Source organism: Haemorhous mexicanus, chromosome 1, assembly GCF_027477595.1.
Source record: "Haemorhous mexicanus isolate bHaeMex1 chromosome 1, bHaeMex1.pri, whole genome shotgun sequence".
NCBI classification, from domain to species: Eukaryota; Metazoa; Chordata; class Aves; order Passeriformes; family Fringillidae; genus Haemorhous; species Haemorhous mexicanus.
The window spans coordinates 137991774-138016151 of record NC_082341.1 but is presented as its reverse complement, the minus strand read 5'-3'; the positions used below and the strand labels follow the sequence as shown (position 1 = coordinate 138016151).

At 43.5% G+C, this 24378-nt stretch overlaps 1 protein-coding gene across 4 annotated transcripts in view; it reads right to left on the bottom strand.

The window, feature by feature from the left end:
* Positions 1-21671, bottom strand: part of BAALC (BAALC binder of MAP3K1 and KLF4) — a 38777-nt gene extending 17106 nt beyond the window's left edge. For 2 of the 4 annotated variants that reach the window (XR_009489047.1, XM_059865054.1), the window contains exons 1-2: positions 21428-21670; positions 4198-4367 (exon numbers count right to left, since the gene is read on the bottom strand). Coding sequence is in view for 3 of the 4 variants with exons in the window: in XM_059865054.1 (XP_059721037.1) it covers positions 4198-4367; positions 21428-21593 (336 nt within the window). In the remaining variant the exon portion in view is untranslated. Of the gene's footprint in view, positions 1-4197; positions 4368-21427 lie in introns of all 4 variants that reach the window. The other 2 variants (XM_059865066.1, XM_059865046.1) reach the window with 2 other exon arrangements.
* Between the last annotated feature and the right edge of the window lie 2707 nt (positions 21672-24378).

Genomic DNA, 24378 nt, shown 5'->3' with positions numbered 1-24378 from the left:
AAATCAAACCAGATCATTGTCAGTCAGGGACATGATCTGGTACCACCTTTTCTTTGGAAGGGTATCTGACCAACCTGTTACCTTCACTGGAATTAGCACTCTTTTCTTTATTACTGTCATCATCAGCATCATCTTTTACTTCTAAATTGTTTTGACATTATGGTCATGAGAGGATAATAACATTTCCCAGACACAGTGAGTGTCAAATCTTTTCTTTTTGAACAGCACAAGCTGTATCCTGTCATAACCAGGTACCAAGGGATAAGGCAGATGGCTGCTTTAGAGCTTGATGCAGGAGAAAGTGAGAAACAGAGAGGTGACATGATTTATCCCCTGCTAGCCCACAGGCCAGTGGCACAACCCGAGCCTTCCGAGGGCAGCCTGTGCTGCATTGCACTGTATTCCACAGCATGTCGAGACAAAAGAAAAACTCTGTGAATGTGAATGCTCATGTAGATTAAATGGGTACATTTTGAGCTGCAGAGGATAATCTCCTTTTCAACTCTAGTCATCTAAACTTAAGGTGTTCACATTACATGCTCAACTTATGGTTCCCTAAACAGTGGAAAAACATAGATGCAGAATGGCAGACCAGAGCTGGAGCCTAAATTAGATACTACACTTTCTCTCTAGGCATATATATATTTATTTTTTGACTATAAGAAGTTTAGACACTTTCTTATGTACCTGCATTGGATGTGGAGAATAATGCAAATGCTTTAATTATCATCAGACTTTTTTTTGCACTGAGCTGCAACAGCAGAGATACATGTTATTGAATGTATCTCAGCTAGAAAGTGCAGGAGGGCATTTTCAAAGTCATGGAACCTACACTTCACTGAGTAGTACATTACAGGCAACACTCACATGATTAATATGTTGTGGGAATTTGCCCATACTTCCTACTAAGTGCAATACAGAAGTAATTTTCCATTCAATTACAAAATTAGACAATTTTCTCTAACAGTAGGACAGGTAAACACTGTAATTATAAACTGTGACCAAGTCTTTTTCAAATTGGATTAATAATTATGTAGTTCTGTTTGACCATATCCAACCTCACCAATTAAAATTTCTCTGTGGGCTAGTGGCTGTGACAGGCATTTGGGCTTTTCATTTACAGAAGTCCCATGGCTCTAGATGTCATGCTGCTGCAGAATGTGTCCCTGTCCACCTGGAGCATCTAATGAAAAGATACAGATATCTTTTATGTCACCTGAGAGTATCTTTGTGCTATAGGAATACAAAAGATAATAATACAATGGAGGTATAAAATTAATAGACATGTACTGATGTGTTGTGTGTTGGCAAATGCAAGGTGAAGTTCAATCCAAATTCCCTTTTTCATTTGCTCAGACCCCTTGGTTTAAGGATGTGAGTCACAAGATGGGACAACTTCTGATGGGGTGGGTGTAGCTGTTCTGCCACATGCTGTGCTGAGGCACTTTCTGTGGAAAAATGTCAAAAGACAAATCTCAGCAAGGAGGGGTGCCCACACTGGCAGTAATTCAACAAACTGTGCATGCCTGAGGAGCAGGGACACCAGGGGAGCTTGTTTCATGTCTGAGAGAGGAAAGAAACAAAGGAGGGAATTGCACAGAGGTGTTGCAGTCATTCCCTGTTTAAAACAATGCACCTAACAGGAATTAAGCCGAAGGAATGACCCAAATGGTGACCAAAAGCTGAAATTTGCTTGAACTTGAAAACACATATTCCTTTCCATGCCCCATGTAATATGCTAACAAAGTAAAACCTGTACAACCTTTATGTGTATATAAAGTCACTCAAACTCCATTCAAGTGTGAAATTATGTCCACTGAAACATTTTTCCCCCCAACCTCGAAGAGAGCAATATAAATATGACTTTATAGGGGAGGGAGGTCAGAGCAGACTCTTCCTTTTTGTGTCCTGGGATGCTCAACATTCTGTACTCTCTCCTCCCCCACGGGGACTCCTGTCACTTAAGCTTTATTCCACTGAAACACTATTGCTTATGCATTCTGATATCAGTGCATTTATCAACAGCAGTCTGTGGGCCTTGCTCAGTCCAAGAGGCAGAAATTACCCTGTTTGTGAATGTGGAGTCTTACTGAGCTTGCCCAGACTTACAGTGCAGTGCATGTCAGTTCTGCATCAGGGATTGCAGTCCTGACCAGGATTACTGTGCCACCACACTGCGCCTCTGGCACCTCCCCAGACTCAGGGTGCCAGAGTGCTTACTCTGAAATATTGTCTGTGAAGGTCTCCCTGGATCTCAGACAGGCAGACAACACTGAGTGAGAAAGGGAAGGCCCCCAGGCCCACTACATCTGCAGACAACACAGAAAGCAAACATAATTTTTTATGTGACAGAAGAATTGGTGTAGTCAGCAGCATTGCCATGAATAAAAAGTTACAGAAGTATGAATTTGCTCCTTCCCAAGCAGACAAGGAATGGGCCCAAAACTTCTGGAAAGACAAAGCAATTATTTGTGCAGTATTGGAGGCTCACTTATCTTACATGCAAAAGAGAATCAGAGTCCCACCCTCAAATATATTATATATAGAACATGCTGCTTTGAAATCAGAAAATGGAGTATTAAAGTCATCACTGGCTTTTGAGAGGGAAATAAAGGAGAAATTGGAAACCCAGTAACAGGCTTATAACTGAGAAAGATAATTTTAAGGTTCTACTCACTTCAACAGAGCATAGGGAAAGACAATTATTGTAGAAATTAGGTAGGAAAAAAACTCTCTAAATCTGAGAGAGGAAATAGAGGGCAGGAAAACAACTGAATTGTTACTATCTTTGGAAACTGAGCAGCTGCACAAATAGTCACAGAAAGAAAAGGAGATAAAGCAAAAACTGGAAGAAAAGGTAAAAATTATGCTTAAGAGGGCTGCCAATCCAGCCAGCATTGTACAGATAAGAAAAACAATTGTATCCCTTGGAGAATGGTGAAAAAGCTGAGGGGACAGTGGCCACTCACCATTGTCTGCGCGAGACTGAATGCCCATGTTACACCTTTAACTACCGCTGTGCCAAATTTTGTGGAACTGTAATGCAAATTCAGGGAACATCCTCTTCACAGTGGGCAAAACTAAACATAAAGGATGTTTTTTATGATTCCACTCTGGGAATACCTCAAGGCTCAATTCCTGCTCACCCAGAAGGAAGTGCAGTGTACCTTTGACAGATTCCCACAGCCATGTAAGCATTCATCCATGACTGCACATTCTGAGACTGCCAAACTTTCACAGTCTCACTCCCTCCAGATGTGATATTAGATGATATTGTAGTAAGAGGAGATTCCCCTGATAAAGTAGGGGAAGCAGCAACAACAGCATGGCAAGCACTTCTCAGAGTAGAAACTGAGATTCCCCCAGAAATGCCAAGGACCATGTAAAGGACTTTATCTGCTACATCTGCAGATAACCCAGAAGACAAGGAAGTCTTCTTTCCTCAAATTTTTAGCTAACACCTTCTCATATGAGGAACCAAGGAAGCAGTAAACCAGCCATAGCCTTTGGCTTTCTTTAATCTGCAGTTTTCTTTAATCTTTAATCTGCAGCTCAGCAGCTGCTATGCAAACAGGGCAGCAAGTGGAAGGCCGTAGGAGGCAGGTGGGTGGGTAGGCAGCTGTGGCAGAAGGCTGGTCTTTGGTATAGCCCCAAAGCCTCGTTCTTACAATGTATGCAATGTACAAAACACATAAGTGAGGGGGAAAAGGGGGGAGGATCTGATCCAAAGCCTACTGAAGTTATTGAAAAGACACCCATTGACTTTTTCAAACTTCATGTCCAGCTTTAAATGAACCAGGGTTCATGCAGTGCACATATTTTAAGCAGAACAGCAATTAAGGGAAAGCATGTTCCTTTTCAAGGGAAAACACGTTCCTTTTCAGATAATTATTCAAAGTAGTTTGCACAATACATGGACTGGATTGGAAAGAAATGAGCATGTTTGGTTTTTTTTTACTGTAGCAAGTGTGTGTTACTCTGATTGACAAATAAAACAACAATTCTGTGGCTGTTCAGGCATGAAGCATTGCCAGAGGTGCTCAGCTCAATCATGCCATGTCTGGCACTGCCTGGCACCATTTTCTCATATCTCAAGACACCGAATACAGTTTCTCTGCAAAGGGGGAGCTATCACAAAAGTAATTAGACCTGGTTGAAGCTATTGCTGGGCATTAGGGAGCATAATTATCCTCATACCTCTGTGGTCCTGAAGCCGTTGTGTCTCTGTGTTGTAGTTCCCATGCTGTGGACCATGGGGTTTGCACACTGAGAGCCACTGTTGCTCCTCTTCTCAGTGTTCAGCATTCCAGCTGTGGCTGATGCTGCAGGTACTGCTGTGTGAGCCAATTTCCCATCCTCCAGAAGGCCTAGTAGGGACACATGGAGTTGGACAGTAAATACTGAGGAGTGTCACCGACATGTTTTATGAAAAATCCTTCCCTTAGGATTTTTCCCTCCTGAGAAGCTGAGAGGCCTCAGGAACAAACTGTAAACAATTCTTATCTGCTGCTGTGGAATGCAACAGGGGGAATCTGTGATTGGTCTCATCTGGTTGTTTCCAATTAAGGGCCAATCACAGTTCACCTGTGCAGACTGTCTCGGTCAGAGACAAACCTTTGTTATTCATTCCTTCTCTATTCTTAGCTTAGCCTTCTAATGAAATCCTTTCTTCTATTCTTTTAGTATAGTTTTAATATATTATCTATCATAAAATAATAAATCAAGCTTTCTGATACATGGAGTCAACTTTCTCGTCTCTTCCCTCATCCTGGGACCCTTGTGGACAATACTACAGAGGAGCAATTGCAGCTGGCTCTGGCATGCCTCTATTTTGCCTCATTCTGTGATGTGTCAGTGATGCAAGGCGTGGTACAGTAGCACAGTGAGAGCAGTCCGCCTCCCTGTGGCATCTTCATCCTCACATTTGACATCATTTAGCCTTTTTCCTATGGTCCACTGCTCTGAGAAACATTGCCTCAGGAAATCTTGGGGAAACAGCCAATGAGTGCAGCATGCCAGTGGATTTTTGTCACCTGCAGGTCTCCACTGACTTCTCTACACACACACAACTCCTTGCATGACCAAGAGTTGAACTTAAGACCCAGAGAAGGCCCCCTTAAATCTGTTCCAGTTCTGGGAAATGAAGGGGTTAGATGTGAGAATGGCAAATGAGACCAATATGGATGGAAAGGCTGCTCGATCCATGGCCTTGCCTTGAATGTTTTTTTTCATTTGAAACTGAGAAATTTAGAAAAAAATTATTTGCTGTTGTTTTGCCTATCAGCAATCAAAAAAATGAGTAATTTGCTTTCTGCTCTAGCTGTGTGGATACACATGAATTGCAAGATATGCTATTGGACAGCACAGATGAATTTTCCCATCTTACTGCATTAACAAAAATCAGTTGTCATTTATGGTGGGTGCAGAGCGCTCAACATCTGGCTGCAACAATGGGTCAGAAATCCAAACACAAGGAGTAAGTGGGATGATTGTTGCTCTCAATTTAGTTTTTGTCAAAGCTTATTTATTAAGAGCTTTTTGTTAAAGAAGAAACAAAGAAGGCAGATTTACTAACTGGCAATGCACGTATCAAACCTAGAAAAATTAAGGAGTCACAGACACTAAATGAGAAAAAGTATGTGGAAAAAGAATAACAAGCCATGGCTGTATGAAGTGGCATTGTGTTGTCAAAACCTTCTACATCAATCAGGTAGGAATTCAAGTGCTGTGTTAAAGATATTTAAAATGAACCAAAGTCCTGAATTCTTTTTCAGAAATCTGTAAGAAAAGATGATTTGTCAGTAGAAAGCAACATTTGTCAGTATTAGTTAGCAAAGGCAATGACTGAATTCAGTAAAATTTCACCCAAATATTCAAAACCTCAGTCTTGAAAATATATAAAATTTTGTGAAATTAAAAGGTCTTTAAGATCTCTTCTGACTCAAGCCATTCTGATTCTGGGAGTTAAGAAGTCTGAATACAAACTAGTCTCTGCATTTCCCTGAGCAGTCAGAAGATGGAGGCAGAGTATTCCAAAGGCAGTTTAACTTGTAGTGGTGGTAAGTAATAATGCTGTCATGTAGTTTTTAATAGAAAAAAAGAAAACTGAGCTGAAACTTGACAATATTGTAGTAAATTTTGTAATTTATTTTTGAAAAAATCCTTCTGTCTTTGGAAACTGCCTTTTCTGCTAGATATAAAAGCTATTGTTGTTCTTGTGTCTAAGTTTAGATGCAACTTCAGTAAGGCAACAGTAAACTTCACCTCTCCTGCATCTCCCAAAATTCCCCTCCTAGTTATGTTTTCGGCCTTACCTCTCCCTGTCACTCCATAGGACTAGAGGAGAGGCAAACGATGCCTTGGTGCAGAGCAGCAAGTGGCACAGGCTGAGGCTGCAGACAAAAGCAGCTGTCAGGAAGGGAGATGGAGAGGCAAGGAGCCACGTGTGAGTCAGAGCTCCAGCCAGGAGTCCCCTGCTTCACCTTGCATGCAGCTCTGAGAACAAGCTTGAGCCCAGCTTTCCACAGGCAAACTGCACTAGGAATTGCACACTAATTCCATTAATTGAGTCTTTGACATTTCAAACTTCCAAATGATGAGTTTTTCCTTCTGTGGAGTCATCCTATGAAATTACTTTCCACCATGTATCTCTTTGGCCATCTGGCCACTGACTAAATTGTCTGGTGAAACATCTGTCAGCTAAAAAGCCATTTTGTTATTAAGTCCAATTGTTCATTTATCAGATTGTGTTGCCTCTTTTGGTCTCGCACAGAAAAATTTTTCTTACATGAATGCATTTCCAGAGGCAGATGGAAAAATCTCAATCCTGAAAATGGTATATCTGGATCATTTTTTGTCTCTGTTAGTTTGCAGCCTGAGCACACTTGCTGCATCCCGTGTTGCAGGGGTGTGACTTTTTTTGCAATACTTGTCAAATATAAACCAAGTGTCAGCATTGAGCCTTCCACTATCACTGCTATATTTTTATATGGATGACCTAGTGGTCACCAATACTAGGCAAAAAGATTTTTTATTTTATACTGTAATATGTTTGCTATTCTGAAGTTAAGAAACTATTTTAGAATTCATTTTCATTAGCAAGTAGATGACTTAGATAGTGGGCAACAGCTTAGAGGCTTCAGCGACTTGCTCATTATGCATGAGCACCAAGAAGAAATTACAGTGAGACTACACAAGCAGTGCTGTTAAGAGCTCAAGATTTGTTGGCAATCCATAAAGCAATATCTATTTTATAGGACTAGATACATAACCCAAATGATGATTGCAAAGCAGAGATGAAGTTTAAAAAGGATTAGGAACACACAGTTGCTTTTAAAATAGCAAATATTTTTGCATTGCTATTTAGGATTTGCCACAGTACACAAAAATGAAGAGTTAACTCTCTTATGTACTACTGGAATTTAAAAGCCAGCAGGGTGGCAACAGTAAGGGTCTTGCCTCATTGTGGTTTAGAACAAGCAAACTGTGGAGATATTTATGCCATCCTCACAGCAGGGGTTTGGTAAATAATCTCCTTGGTCTTTCATGGTAGATCTTCAGTTTACATCAGTGTTGTTAAATCACTGTAAACATTTAAATGAACGGGTTCAGTAACGCTGTTTTCATTCTCATCTTCTCATTCATGGCACCCCTGCCAAAAGTCTGTGGGCCTCTTTAGGCCAGGGGAAACAGCAGATCCCACCTCCATGCTCAGTCAAATACATGTTTTACTTTCAAATGAACTGCATTGTTCTCATGGCTTCATTCCCAAAACCTGGGTTTCTGGGAGGTTATTAAATACCCAGAAATGATGGGGACCCTTCCCCCAGGAATGGCTGGGGGGTTTGGGCACTGCAGGCTGCTCCCTCAGTGGGGAGGAGTGGATGCCAAGTGGCAGGTATTTCACTGCATGTACTCAGGTTTATGTGAAAGGAACACACACGAGTTCTGTGTCAATGGCCACAGGGAGAACAGCCCTGCAGCAGCCCCATTGCTCATAAATTCATAAATCCAAGTCTACCTTCCCAGCACAAAGTGTCCCTAAAAGAACTTGTCCTCCCATGGCAACGTTTACCACCTTCCTCTTTGCTTGCTGGCCTGCACAGGCACACTGAGTCTTGCCTTTCTTACCATGCCAATAGAAATCCCTTAGGCTGGAGCTTGACAAATGCTTTTTTCAGCAGCATCAGGGCAAAAAAGGGTTATTTTAAACTGAAATCAATCCTAGACTTTATTCTTCCCCCAATGACGCAAGCAGTCAGACTGGCACAACTTGGGAGGTAGCACAGGAATCAGAACAAGCAGCTGAAAGCAGCTTAGCTTGGTGTGCTCGCCAATAAAACAAAGCAAACACAATAATTTTAAAATTTGGAATGAGTTTTCATAAGTTGTCAGAGAGCATCATCCCAATTTTGTGGTTTAGGAGATAGATATTTAAAATTGCAGTCTGAAAAATTGCTCACAGACTTGCAAGCTTAGGTCCATTCAAAATGCTTAAATCATATAGCTCTAAACTTCTCCCCCCACATTTACCTGGGGAGGAGCTGTCTAAGAATGCTTTGAAAATAATTATTTTAGTAAATAAGGTGCTCATCACAGAGAAGTCAGTGAAAATGTAAAATACAGAATGAAAATTTAAGACATTAGACCTGTATTTCTTATTTTTTCTGATTTCTTTTATTATAATGACAACACTAGTGAAAACCAAAGAGAAACATTGCATACATGCTGCTCTAGTTCTTCATACAGCCTAGTTACACCTAAGAATTCAAATTATTCTTAATAACAGTATTTCATAAAGATGAGAGGAAATTTTTACTCTTAACTCTTTCTAACCAGATTTTTGTATGAAGATTTTTGTATCACCTTTGTATAAAGATGATTTGAAAAGGGAGGAAATTGCCTAATTTATTCAGGTTTTGAATGTAAAACTGGTCTGAAAAGCAAAGTAGTGTCATGGATTGACATCTGGCACAGAGAGACAGAAAAGAGATCTAGGGGGGTCAATTCTGTAGCCCTTAAATATCAGGAGCACAGGAAACTTCTCAAACCACAAATAACACATAGGTAGGTCTGCCTGGATCTCCTGCACTGGCTTAATCCAAAGAGAAAATCTTAGTGAGGTTCAAGACGACCTGAAAATTTCTGTGACTAAGAAAATCAGCAATGCTGCAGTAGCTAATACTGTCCAGAAGTTTGGGCAGGGTATGAAGTCTTGTAGGAAGGAGACAAAGTTAATCTTAGCCAAAAGAATCAACTATTTGTGGAGAAAATCATTCCATGTGTGTTTGCCACGGTATTCTCCCACTTCATTTTAAAGCAGCAGGTAGTGACCAAAACAGGACATGAATTCTGACCCAAACATGCTCTAGGTCTGACCCAGTACCCCTGAGACCCTGTGCTGCCAGGTGTTCTGTTATGGAATAACAAGGTACATTTGTTTAAAGCAGGTAGCTGTTGATTAGCTAAATCTATACCTTTGGAGCTGACTATGAACAAACCAGTAGGGTTCCATTTTCTGGTTCATCAACACCCTTTTTTATTTATCATGACTATTATCTCATGTATAATGCATAAGATGCTGCTCCAGAAAGCGCCTGCCTAAAAAGATGCTGCACTGTAAAGATGGACTCTCTGTGAGAAAGCTCTCAGGGAAGACAAATGGAAAGTGTTACCACCACATACAGGTGCTTCCAGAGGAAATTTGTGTTTGCAATCATCACCAAGTTACTTGCATTTGATGCTAGAGTGATAATAAGCACAGAAAGCACTGAAACATCTGTTTTCTCTACTGATTTTCCTGATTTGAGACTATATATTTTTGGGAAAGCCAAGCATCTGCAGGCCTGAGAGCAGGTGCACGCTTTGACAGCAAAAACAAGACATAGCAAGGATCCAATAAAAAATGGAGTGGAGGCTGTGACAAAAGTCAGGTTTAAGTCATTTCCTCCAAAGCAGTAGCCTCAGGGATAAGGCCAGATGCTCAGGAAATGTGCAATAGCTCTTTTACCTAACAACAAACAATTTAGAAGCTTTGAGGCACAGCAGAGAGTGGGTTTGTGAGCTAGGATGAAGGATCCAGATTTACAGAGGGATGACCTACTGAAGCAGGAAAATATTATCAGAAACAATGTTTTGTATCAGTAAATACAATAATGCAATAAATCTGCTTCCCAGACATTCAGAGAATCCAGAATGATTTCTCTGAACTCTAATGTGATACGAATTTCAGGCAGCAAAGCAAAATACAACAAACACATTTTCACTTTCCACACATTTTGGAGGTCTCTCCACAGCAGCCTCCAGGCAGGCAGGGCTGAGCCATGGCCAGGCACACCAGTGGTGTGGGGAGGCAGCCAGGAGCTCTGTGCCTTCCTCCATACTTACAGGGGGATGCTTGTTTCAAGTGAGCTCATCCTAAAGCACAAACAAACTCTCAAGCTGCAAACTTTGATATCACTTGCATGGCCTAAACTCACAAGTACCTGCTAAATCTTTGCATATTGGTATATTTCAATTTCAAATGGGGATACAGAATCACAGAATAACCATCTTGTAAACAAATTTCGCAGCGTTGCAACCATGTCTGTGAAATAAAGGTGAATATAAAATTTATGTTTATCCCAAAGAGGAAACACTCTTTAACAAATGTGTGATCATTTCAAAGCTCCAGACAAAGGGCTCTTCATGGCAAATAGAGTCCAGAAGATGAATTAAAGGGAATTGGCCTGACCATCAAAGGAAGATACAAAAGGTAAACTTGAGAGAATTGTAATCATGGTGCTAGGCAAGGACTTAATGTCAGAAAGACAACAGAGTTTAATGCATGACGCTACAAATGTTGATAACTGGAACAAGATAGAAGAACTAAATTTGCACTATATTTTGGAATAAGCATCAGAAACATTTTAGAAGACCTTGACAGCTGAGTACATCTTTTGCCTGGGAAAATAACACAGAATGGATTAAGCAACTAGCTAGCACCACATGATGTGCCAGAAACAGATCACTCCTTCCTCCAGCCTAAAAAACTAACACAAAATAGCAAAGCTCTGAAGTGCTTTTCATGGTACTGTGTTTTAGAAGGATAGAGAGTGGGGGCATTTGTTTTTCCACATGCAAATATACTGGCTGTGTTTCAGTAAAGCCCGTGAAAAGTACATGTTAAAAATTCTACACTCCATGCACTCTACCTTATAGTACGGGTCCAAATTTTGACAAATCAGCCTGTTTTCCCAAAGTGCTGGCTTTTGGCTCAGTTCCTGTCTAAACCTGCCCTTAAAATGCCAAGAAAGATGTTTTCCTTACAGGAGAGCCCTGTGTGAGATGGAAAACAAGCAGCAGGCTGCTGGCCCTCTCTCAGTCACCCTCTCCACAGCAGTACCCACCCTGCTCTGAGCAGTGCCTTCCAGCTGGAGGTGCTCACATGCTCGTTCCCTCCCTCTCCTTTCCCTGGGCTTTTCTTCTTCTTTGGGATGTGGTAGTAAAACATCTCTCATTATGATCTAGACTCATTTCCAGCACAGACATGGAAAGCATTACTATCAGTCTCATTACCTAGCTAATCACACGTGGAGTTTTATGATGAGCAAAATGCATCTTTTCACTTAATCACACTGAGGAGCAGCAAAAATATTTAGGCTGACTAAATATGAATCCTCATGAAAAGCATTTAAAGGTACATGAAATGTGAGCTGAAATGACTCCTCACTTTTACTTACCAAGGTTCAGCATCTGGAATTGAAGTTAAACATTCCAAGTAGCACATTTATTTTAAAAAATAGTGATTGACTACTGGGATAATTTACAAAGGCTTAGGCAAAATGTCAACCACTGGAAAGCTGTAAATTCAGTCTCAATGTCCCACAGGTATGTTCCTTGTGGGAATTAACTCAGGAAAGTCCAGAGGACTGCATGGCCTGGTGGCATTCCCAGCCTTACAGTATGAACATCCAGAAGGATACTGCTGATTTAACCAGTGTAACTGTGATCATAAAGTGCTTTGCCTTTAAAGCGTGTGAAAAAGTCTTCACTCACATTTATGTTCACTCTAAAATGAAGGCAGTAACTACAGTAAAACTTTGTGCCATCAGCCATCAACCATCTTCTAGATAAATCCATTGCATTTTTCCATCTTTCCCACACACAGTGTCAACATTCAGAAAGCACTCAGGCATCAGCATTGTGCAAATGTCAGATATGCATGCTTTTAGTACTGCAAGTGCTTGAAACAAATCTGATGGCCCACATGGGAAATGACAAAATGCAGTTGACAAAAATGAAAAGTGCTGCATGAGGACAATATCCAGACAAAACGTACAGAGACAAAAACACAGCTATATACACTGTTTGGAAACTGGCAAAAAAACCCACAATCAAAATATTTCAGTCAGTCAATAAAGAATGGGCTGGTTATTTTTCTCTTCAGTAGCTAGCATGCATCTGGACCAGCTAGGCTAAATCTTCCATTTCCCAAGAGGAGGTGGAGCCAGGAGGAGGCTCCACATTGCTTTGATTTAATCAGCTGCTTAAAATGTGAGGCTCAGTTAGGCAAACAGCAATGCAGAGGGGCTCAGTGAACTCAGGGAAAACTTATAATGTAAAGTCCTGGCTCACAGCCTCCAGTTGCCCATGTTAATTGGCAAATGTCCACTCCTTCACCTACCTCTTTGACTTACTTTTACCCTGTTTCTTTCCTAAACAGAACTGAAAAGGCATTGGGGCAGCCTAGGGAAGCAGACTGGTGTTTTATTTTCCAGTGTTTTCACCAGAAGATAAAATTGCCTTGTTGCATTATTTCTTTGCTCACAGCAAAGGACCAAGGCACTTGTTTCATGTGAGACAGCTGCTGAAAAATGTACCCACTCACCACAGAGCCAGAGAGATCTGAGGGGTGCTGGGTGCAGGTCAGAGCACAATAAACTGCTTACAATAAACTGCAAGCCTTACAATAAACTGCTGGCTTTGATCATTCTGTTCCTGGGTCTTAAATAGAACAGATTCAATTGAAGGTAAAACCCAACTTTCAATCCCAGATTTCTTCTAACTGCAATCTGTTTTAAACTGCAGGGACATCTGAGGGTAAAAAGTTGGAACTAGCAATATAATTTCTATTTCTATGAAGAGATATATTTCTAGAACTGATTACAGTTGAAGAAAAGAGAGATTTTGGCCACTTCAATGCTGAATTACTGCAATATGTGCTTTATGTGGACATTTTGGAAATTTTAATCAATGAACAACAAGGCAACTGTGTTTCCTGTATGCAATACATTGCTCCTCTGCTTTGAGATTGGCAGGATTCTTCACTTAAATGTAATTTAAGTGAAAAAAAATTTTAATTTTTTGCTGTGAATTCTACATTCCTAAACTGGAAAATGCAGAATTGGAACTGTCTAGAAAGTGTGAATACATTCTCAAGGAAAAGAAAAAAAACAATTTTAAAATGTCCTGAATCAGCCTATAAAGGCTGGGATGGGGCAAAGAGTGCTATTTCCACAAAAAGAGTGATTTTGCAGAGCAATTTCCTTCTCAGCATTGTGCGGGCAGGATCTGCCATCAAAACCACTACTCAGGTTTCCTGCTCAAACCCTTTCAGGCACTCTCCCTCTCTCAGCATCCCTCCTCCCCACCACCTGCTGCAGAGACAGTGTAAAACCTCTTCCTTTAGTTAATGACAGACCTTCGGCTCTCAATAACTCAGAATTTTTTTGCCTTTAAAGATTTCAGTGCTGCAAAAAAGAGGGTTTTTTTTTAACAGGGAACTCATTTGGAGAGATGGTTCCAGTTCATCTTCCTGCAAATCATCTCTATTGATGCTCAACAGCCTTTCTGCTCTCTGGTACTATGACAGCTGGGAAAGCCTTTCATGTAATTCAAGTGCTCCTGTACGTGACATTTTTAGCAAATTTACTTTATCAGTGGGTAAATTATTGTGGGGTAAATTGTGGGTGATCAATCCTAGCAGGTCTGCTTTAAACTGTAGGCAGGGTTTATCAAGGCTGTTGGCCATCAACTAAATGGGTGCTAATCAAAGCCTGAGAGGTTTTGTGGAAAGATTATCACAGTTTAGGCTGGCTGGCATTACAACTTTTGCAGTGTTTTGAGAAAATCCCAGAGGCAGAGAGTGCAATGAAGAGGCTGCTGGGGAAGGAGGAAGCATCTGGAGAGCCCTGTCCAGCCCCTTCCCTCCCTTCCTGTCTCAGGGCTGGGAGGTGGCTGCTCCCACCTGAGACACAAGGACCAGCCAGGAGGCTTCATGCAGTATCAGAACCACCTACTCTCAAACAAGACTGAAGTTTTCCCAGCAATTGGGTCTGATACATCTCACAGAATAGCAAGCTGAAGGGTCATAATAGAAAAAAAATTCTCAGCTCTCAATTACCTTTGACACTTAAGTTCTGCTATCTATGGATATCTATGGATGCATCTTTTTTTTTTTTTTTTATGGCAGTGGATATTTATTAAAAACCAATTAATTTAAAAATACTTCTCCAGGTGGTGGGGTAAATTGCTTAGCATGATCTGATGGGCTAAATAAGTATTGGTGCCATTTTTTAACTGAAATGTGAAATGAAACCAGTGTTGCACTGGCAAATGACAGCAAAGGTGAAAATGTATGGAATGGAAGCATTAACAGCTAGGGTTGTGCTGAAAAATATGGTCATTACAAAAAGTTGTATTTATTATCTGAGTCTGATTTTTTTCCAATAATTTCAGTGCTCTCTTGTAGAGCAACAAATAGTGGTTTAGGCCAATGCTGTAATTGGCTTCTGCACTGAGCAAACCCCAAGTATATGATGCACTGTACAAGAAAATCCAAACAAAGGTTGTAGTGTAGTGCTAATTTTCCTGCCAGAGAAGAGCAGAGTGAGAATATGTGAGAGGAACAACCCTCCAGACACCAAGGTCAGCAGAGAAGGAGGGGAAGGAGGTGCTCCAGGCACCAGAGCTGAGATTCCTCTGCAGCCCTTGGTGCAGCCCGTGGTGCAGCAGCTGTGCCCTGCAGCCCTCTGAGGTTCAAAGGGATGCAGAGATCCGCCCAGAACTGTGGATGAGACCCACGCTGGAGCTGTGGATGCCTGGAGGAGGCTGTGCCCCTGTGGAAGAGCCAGTGGAGAGAGGGCCCTGCCCCCAGGCTGGAGCAGCCTGTCCTTGGAGGGCTGCACCCATGGAAGAGTGACCCACACTGCAGCAGCTGTGGCAGGACAGTTGCCCATGGGATGGACTCACACTGCAGCTGTTCACAGAGAGCTGTTGTTCGTGAGATGGACTCACACTGGAGAAGGTCATGGAGAACAGTCTCCTGTGAGAGGGACCCTACGGTGCAGCAGGGGAAGGAAGGACTCCTCTCCCTGAGCAGCCAGAGAAGCCTTGGGTGATGAACTGACCATAGCCCCATTCCCTGCCCCCTTGAGCCACTGGGGAAGGAGGTAGAGCTGGGAAGGAGGGCTTATTTTACTTCTCATTATCCTGCTCTGATTTTGTTAGTGCAGTTAATTCATTTCATATCTCTAAGTTGAGCCTGTTTTGCCAGTATCTCTCTCCCAGTCCTAATTTCAACCCATGAATCCTTTATTCAATTTTCTCTCCTCTGTCCAGCTGTCAGGGCAGGGATTGAGTGCTTTGGTAGGTGCCTGACATCTGGCCCAGGTCAACCCACAGCAGTATGTTGAATGGGAAATGGCAATGGCACTGCTCTCACATATTCTCACTCCTCTCTCCAGCTGCTCTTCTGCAGGTTCTTCCCCCTCTTACTTCTGAAATATGTTATCCCAAAGGGGTCACCACTATTGCTGATGAGCTAAGCCTTGGCCAGCGGTGGGTCCATCTTGGAGCTGCCTGGCTCCTCGGGTTGTGGGGAAAGCTTCTAGCAGCTTCTCACAGAAACCGAGCCTGTACTCTGCTCCCCACTGCAAAACATTGCCACACAAACACAACACATTATTACACCCAAGGTCTGGGCTGACATGGAAAGGGAATTGCTGCAATATGTCAAGAGTCCAGAAGAGCTGCATTTATTCACTTTTGCTGTAATTCTGAACCGTAATAAGGCTATCTCCTGAAAATATCACATCAGAATCACTGTTATAGTTGTTTATTAAACATACCAGATTTTGAAACAGCCCATTAATAAAAGAACATAAGGGCATAAGAGCACAAAGAGATCCTGATTTACCTATGTAATGCACTAATCCATCTTTGCCTCTTGACCTAAAACAGATGGCTTGTTAAATATTTCTCTGCAGCCCGATTCACGAAAAACACTCTGCTGCACCGGCCTCTTAATTTACAACCTGGTGTTTGCTTATTTATATCTGTCGAGCTCTTGACTTTGCGTACACCTGGCGAAGGAGGGAGCGGATGACGGCAGCGCGGTCCGAGCCCGCGCAGCCCCGTTGTCACGGCGACCGGAGCCCGCCCGGCCGGCCCTGCCTGCGGCTGCTCGCCGCCCTCCGCCGCACGCCGTGCAAGATGGGCTGGCCAGAACTTCCCGGCCAGAGGGTACCTCTGAAACGCCGCATTTGGCATCCTGAGGCTTGACCAAAGCCTAGCTGCGAATGATGAGCCTGGTCCTTAAAACGCCCCGGAGCTGTCAGCCAGCAGGGAACAGTGGAGCAGCAGCATGAGCCAGGCATTCAGCCCCAGAGAGCAGGGCAAGAATCACTCGCTATCACACAAGCATATTAGGGCAATTATGCCAGATAAACTGTTAGCCAGCCAGATTGCTAGACAGTGATAACATTTCTCCTGTATTCCTCTGATTCTCTCTCTTCATTTTACAAAGGACTCGATCGCCCTCCCATTTCATAGCTATTTTGCAAATGTCTTCACTGATCCCAAATTGCAGGTTTCATTCCTGGCAGGCCAGCTACTGCAGTTCTGTTTGCTGATGCCATGGGCAAGTTTTCCTTCTGAGTACATCAGATGAGTCTGTGTGAAATATAGATAATGTTTTCTTTAATATGTGTCAGGGGAAAAAACCCCAAAACGTACTTCACTAAGGAAAAAGTGTAAAGTTCAAAGAATAAAAAGGAATTTTTTTAGCTGATACTGTGGGTGACATCATGATAAAAAATCAACAAATAATTTAATAGCTGAGGAGCAAGTCAGCCCCGAGGCAATCCATATTCCACTTTTCTATTCTGAGACAAGAGAATTATTTTTTACTTGGTTGCTACATCATTTAAAAATTAATTACTTTTATTTGCATTACAATAACAACCCCTATTAAGGACTGGGGTCTTACTGTGCTGGCTGCTGTGGAGTAAGGAGAGATCCTGTCTTAAGGCACTTGCAGCCCGTGGGGTAAATGAATTGTAAAGTCTCTCTCATCACAAGACAACAAGCCATATACACTCTGAGGTGCTTTCAGGTATAATAAAGAAAAAATAATTGAATACAGCAGCTAACCTCATCAGTGGAAATAGAAAGAAGTAGAAATAAGATGGCTTTAAACCTGCTTTAAAACAAACAAAATTAATTTTTTTTGTTTGTGTTGAATGTGTTTATAGAGTACATGTATGTTTCTGGTTTCTGGCAGTAAATTGTACTTCTTAAATTTCTAGGATATACATATACATATACATATACATATACATATACATATACATATACATATACATATACATATACATTTCAGCAAGTTATCCCAATATAACATAACAGGTTGTGCAAGCATGTTCCAAAATACTTGAGAGGTTTTTTTGTGCTTTTTGTGGATTCAACCTTTTCGCTGTGGTTTGCGTGCAACCCATGGTGGCTGCCCTGGGGACTCATCTGTACCCACAGATTATTACTTCCTCTGAAAGTCATTACTTTGCTAACAGTTCCACTTAGCTGAATCAGACCCTCTAAAGAGAAAGCAATTTGTGCAAAGAGTTGCAAGGATCAAGGAACGGTTACTAAGCAGAAATGCAGTCTATTATTTCCCCCAGCTATAGCCTACGCAGTAGCTCAGTCCTGTGAAAAGTTCTTTGCTCACATAGCAATGGATGTTCTTCCAAGAAATGGCTTTATTGTAAGGGCTCATTGTGATTCTTTCCTTTTTTTCTCCCTCACAGAAGCCACTCATCCTACGAACAGTACGTACACTTATTTTCCAGAAAACGCCTTTCAATTCCAGCACCTGCAGTGCTTCATGGAGTTATTACTTTTCTATCCCTCTTCATCCATACCTGGTTGCCCCGTTCCCCATTGCCAAAGCCTCAGCAGTGTGCTGCAACACTATCAAGTTACATAACATACATTGCTATAGAAGTTACAACCACCTGTATTTGTGTCTGTTAGTGACTTCTCATCACCTAAGTCACTTCTCATGAGCCTAAGACCATCTCTCTTATTCTAGGTGTGTTATAGCAACTAATACTGGCCTCTATGTCTTCCTGTAAAAAATAGGGAGATTAATACAATACACTTCATAAAAATGGATGTAAACAATCAAGTAGGGAAATTAACAAATAGTCTAAGAAGGGATGAATTGAAATTGGGAAAATAGAAAAGCAAATTAGTAAATTAAAAAACCTCAATACTTTCCTATTAATTCAATAAGATTTAAGCTTTCAAAATGCTTAGGTAAAGGTACAAACATTTGGCTACAGAAACACATACAATCCCAATGGGAGCAGGCACAGAAAGCTGAATGTACTGGATGAAAAATGAGAAGCATATGATGAAATTTGTGGTGGTATGAAATTACTAAGATTAATGTATGGGAGTTACTAACCCTTTCCTCTCTGATACACACTCTGACTCTGTATACACGACATTCTTTCGTCCCTGAGTGATTTAGTCCTCTTTACATTTTGATGTCCAATTCTGCTGTTTTTTCTACAACTGAGACATGTTGGCAATCACAACTACCTCTTACACTTTTTATCTTTTCCCCAAAAAATATTTTTCCCCAAATATTTCTTTCATCTAAGAAATGACAGTGTCTCTCTCTTCACAGAATTTCACCAGTTTATTCCAAATGAAAAATGACAGAGAAGAACTTCATCCTCTTTCCCCACCCTCATTTGGCTGGTGCCCACTTCTCTGGCTGCCTCCTCCCTTTCTGTGTCCCAGTTACAGCTCCTTCCCACCTTGCCTTGTGCCAGTGCCATCTCCCATTTCCCCATCTCTCCCATTCTGCTCTTGTCCCCTCCCTTACCCTTCCTTTTTGTCTCTAAGGGAGTTTTCAGTTCTTACAATAAAGCAATGTATTCCTCTTCATGTTGTAAAACCATGTTTGACCTCATTTGCCCCTCCAATTGCTCCTTCCTCTCCCTTTCATCTGTAAATTCACTTAAAGTACTGTTATTGTCCCTGGAGTACCTCTCCTTATCCCTATTCCTTCCCTACATCAAACCTTACCCTTCAACAGCTTTCCCTGAAGTACTTTATGACTTTTGAGGCACTAATTGGGAGCAGTGTGTGTTCCTCAGGCTCCTTAAACTGCTGCCACCACAGCTCTGTTGAAGAGTGAATCTTGCCCTACCTGAAGTCCTACTCATCATCTTTGCTTCTGCTCTGTCCTTTCCCCATCATCTTGCCTCTAATTTCTTCTGCAAGGCTGTTTTCATGTCCTCATCAGTCTCTATTGGTCTCGAGTGTTGTTCTCTTCTCCTTATCTCTGGTATTTTCACATCCAAACACAAAGTCAATTACCCCATGTTTCTAGGAAGAATACTTACTGATCTACCTCTTTTTTACCTCCTGTTCAGAGTCAGATCTTAGACTGTCTAGCTTCTGTTTATGATTAGGCACCAACTCAAAGTAAACACAGCTAAGATAATGGTATGTGTGGGTAAAAAGCTAACACTCTGTTCAGCTTTCACTGCTGGAGACAACACTGTTACCTGCAATTTGAACTTACTGGTCAGCATCAACTTGAGCCTCTTTAAATTCCTTAGCTAATCTTCTTTAATATGGCATTTCATAGACCCATTCACCTTCAAATTCTCATAGTTTCCCATGGGACTACTACAGAGTCTTTCTTGAGCCTTTAGGAGTACGACATAGACCCTTTGTGACTTCTCCCTCCCTATCATATTTTGGTCAGCAGGGAGTTTTGGTCTCGCTATTCCAGCTGGCATGTGATGCCCACCTTTGTGAATTTTCACTCCTGTACTTTCATTATTTCTTACTGGAGCTTTGTTACTTTCCATGAAAGTCTGTGAAGCTACTTATTTACATCTGAACCTGCCTATAGGCATTTACTGCTTTACATGGAAATTGTAATTATTCTGGGCAGCAACCATTTGTACAACACCTAGCACAATGAATTTCTGGACTTAAGCTGAGATTTCTAGATGCTGCTGCAAAACACAATAATTCTTAAATCAATTTAAACTGCACATCAGATCAGAGCTCCTCAATCCCTTTCCCATATCTATCGCTTCTGTAACACCTCAAGTGCACAACTGGGGATGTGGCATACTGACAAGAACTGGGATATTCAAACTTGCAGGTCTACTCTTGTCCAACCCACCCTCTGGTCAACTTTCTGTGTATCAGAAGGCATCAGAGGGAGTGTGGAAGAAAGCTGCCTCTTCCCTAATTTCAGTTTATTTCCTAAGTTACTTTTCCTGGAAGAGAAAAAGCAATGTATTCCACAGCAAGAGCCTCAAGGACCGAGTTCTCTTCCCTCCTGATAACATCGTTCCACAGTTGACCGTGTCTGTACCCTCTTGCTCTCAGCCGAGCACCGCCGTGAGAGGGTCTCTAGGGCCCGAGCTGACTCTGGTAGCCCAGAGCCCGGAGCGCGGCGGGGCCGCCCCTGCCGCTGCCCAGTCCCGACTCTGCCCGGTCCCGGGGGCCGCTCAGGGCGCTGCCCGGTCCCGACTCTGCCCGGTCCCGGGGGCCGCTCAGGGCGCTGCCCGGTCCCGCTCTCGGCGGGGCTGGCCGGGCAGGGGCAGAGGCTCCGGGCGCTCCGCGCCGCCGCGGCTTCCGAGCGGACTCGGCAGCCTGCATTTCTGGGCGGGGGGACTGGAGCGGCGGGGTACGTTCATCTCACAGCAGGAACACGGGTACACCCGCTCCATGCACACATCCCTTGCGTGTGTACGCGTATATACAGCGGGTGTCGGTGCACGCACAGAGGGTGTCGGTGCACACACAGGATGTGTAGCTGCGCACACACGGTGGGTAAGAGCACACACAGGATGCATAGGTGTACGCCCAGGGTTTGTAGGTGAACGCGCAGGATCTGTAGGTGCACACACAGGATGCATAGGTGTACGCCCAGGGTGTGTAGGTGAACGCGCAGGATCTGTAGGTGCACACACAGGATGCATAGGTGTGCGCACAGGGTGTGTAGGTGAACGCGCAGGATCTGTAGGTGCACACACAGGATGCATAGGTGTACGCCCAGGGTGTGTAGGTGCACGCACAGGATGTCGCCGCCGTTCTCCTCCCCGCGGTGCCCGCTCGCGTCTCCCGCACTCACCGGGGCGCTGGCCGCCCTGCTCCCGGCCGGGGCCCTCGGCGCTGCCGCCCTCCTGCGGCGGGCTCTCGGAGTCCGTGTTGGTCAGCCAGGTGGACTCGGTCTCCCGCGTCCAGCTCTCGTAGTAGCGGGGCTCGATCGCGTCGGCCCGGCTGCCCCCGCAGCCCATGGCGACGCCCCGCTCACAGCAGCCGCCGCCGCCCGGGCACCATCGCCCCGCCGGGCACGGCCGCCCCGCCGGCCCCGCTCACGCCCTCAACCCCATCCCCGCTGGTCCAGCTCTCCCCGGCTCCGCTCGCCCTTCTACCCCTTCTCCCCGGCTTTATTATCTCCGCTGTCCCCCCCGCCGCAACCCACCCCGACTCCTCGCTGTCCCCTCCCCTTCTCCTCCCGCAACCCTCCCCTCCCACTTCTCTCCCATCCCACCTCCTCCCGGCTCGTCCCCCATCTTTCCCCATCCGCGGGTGTCTCGCAGAAGCGGGGGCGCTGCCTCCGCCGCGGCGCTGCCTCTGCCCTGCCGAGCCCCTCCGGCTGCCCGCGGCCCGGGGCAGACACGCCGCGGGCGGGCAGCAGCTCTCTCCTCCCCTGGTTAGGGTCTGGATAGAAAGGATTTACACGTACATGCCCCCGTGCCACAGCTAGCACCGCACAGCAGCCCCCCGGCCTGGTCCTGCACCCAGCTCCTGTGCCCTGACTGGGTCTTGTGCTCCGTTCCATGAAACCATCCGTCCCTTCCCTGTTTTAGCTGGGAGAGCCTTGCTTCCACTTCGGTGTTGCAGTTTCCTGCTGTATAATTGGGAACTGAAGGTGCAACACTGAGTGCTCAACTCCAGAGGTACTTCCACTCTTTCCTCTTGATACTCACTCTGGGAAAAAACCAAGAACACGAGACTCCTGCAAAACAGACTATAATTTAAACTGATGCTCGGGTAATCTAAGTGACAGGCAGAGATTCTGCACTGAGTCATATTGATGGTGGTTGCAGTTTGTATTGCAAGAGCTGCTTCACAAGGTCCCTGCAGGGCTGGAACCAGCCCCATGAACACTGGGCACTGTGGGATCATATCCTGAGCGGGAGACTTCATCCCAGGTAAGGGTTTCTCTCCTAGAATAATTTTGCAGAAGAGCAGCAGGACTGACTTTCCCCTATGAGAACTTACAGAGCAATACAGAAGTCATGTTCTGCACTTCATGCCGTCACCCAGCATGGCTGCCAGCTATAAGGGATTCATCCTCTGAAATCCAAAATCAAGCTGTCCAGTGTTATGGGAGCTGCAAGTAGGAGCACAAAGTCTCTGGAGTGAAAGCTCTTGTCCCTAACACTGGCCTGAGATATTTACCAGGATCCCACAGGCCTTAGCTTTGCATCCCAGGCAGTAGGTCCTGTGCTCTTGTTCTGAAGGGATTCAGGTCAGACCCTGCTGAACAAGCTGCCAAATCACCCACTGTGCTTCCCAAAATAGATGACCACTGAGGTACTTCTAAGCAGCTTCCCAGCCAAATACTGGCTCCCAGCAATCTTACTTTCTGACTGAGGTCTGCTGAGATCCCTTACCCACGTGGAGGCTGCCAGCAGCTCTCCCCATGGCTGTGCTACCAAGGTCCCAGCGTGACTGGGGCAGTGAGCTGAGCTAGTTTTCATTGCTGTGGTAATGTTTTGGTAGACTAAAAATACTTCACTTTTATAAAAAGAGAGTTTCAAAAGCGGTTGTATTTCAATCAAAGTGCCCCTCAGCAAACAGTGCCCAGGGCAATGGGATATAGTGGGGTCTGAAGCCAATAAAGAAGCCTAACACACATCCTAACGCCCTTCCCAGCAGCTGTGTGTGCCCTGGGTGAGCACAGGGCATGGCCCAGGAAAAGCTGTCAGACATCCCTGAGTCTTCAATTGAAAACATGACCAACACATCAGTGTCTCACTGTAATTGTGCAAAACTTCCTAGACAAGAGCTCTAAATGAAGAACAGACTGGAGCAGAACCTTGGGGGAGCCTTTGAATTTTGTTTCATTTTAACTTGAAAGTTTAAGTGGCATGGCAGGCTGCTCCCTGCTGGCATGTGTGCTTTCACATCACTTTGATTTCAGTCCTAGCTCTATTTGCAGGAACTTTGTCTTCTGACACTTATTTTCCCCAGCAGTTTTCAAACCCTTGAAAAACCAACTGCAAGAGAGCAACAAAAGACTTCTCTTTCTTTTCTGTTATTACTACCACCACCAGGGAGGAATTAGACCATAAATGTGAAGCGGGCTCTTAAAGCATTATATTGAACCGTGTTCATTTTCCTTGCACTAGTATTTCACATCACCTTTCAAATTTCCACTTTTGGTGGAACACTGAGAAAATTACTGCAGAAAAATGATAATGTAACTATTACAGATTTCATGTTTAAATTTCTGGTGTCATTTTGATTTTGAATTTAAAAACATACTTTCAAATAAGATTTTTTGTATGACTAAAATAAAATGTTTGTTAACTCTAGTAAGTAAATGATTTTGTTTTATTTTCATCAGCTCCTAGTAGAACTGAGAACTACTTTTTGAAACTGTTTTTTTTTTTTTTTCCATAGATAAAGGAAGTTTCATTCTTTGGTCTGTTTGAAATAAATTTAAGAGCCTAGGAGAAAAAAAGATGTTTGCATTGTTTAATTCAAAGTGCCAAATACAACTGTGAGTACCCTTTTATCATAATTCCTTCTGAATTATTGAAAATTACTCCTCACTGCCAGGGCACAACATTGATGGATCTGCCCCATTCTGAGTCCCTCCTGAGCTAAAGAGCAAACTCTGAGGCACAGAGGCACACAGCCATGGGTAGAGGGTGTGTGCTGTTGCTATGAAATACCACAGCCTATGGCAGGGGGGTGCATGTTGGCTGGCACGAAACAGTGATGGCATCTTTAATGCAGCAAGGTAACAGTAGAAGGGTAAGAATTCAGTAATATTAGTTTTGTACT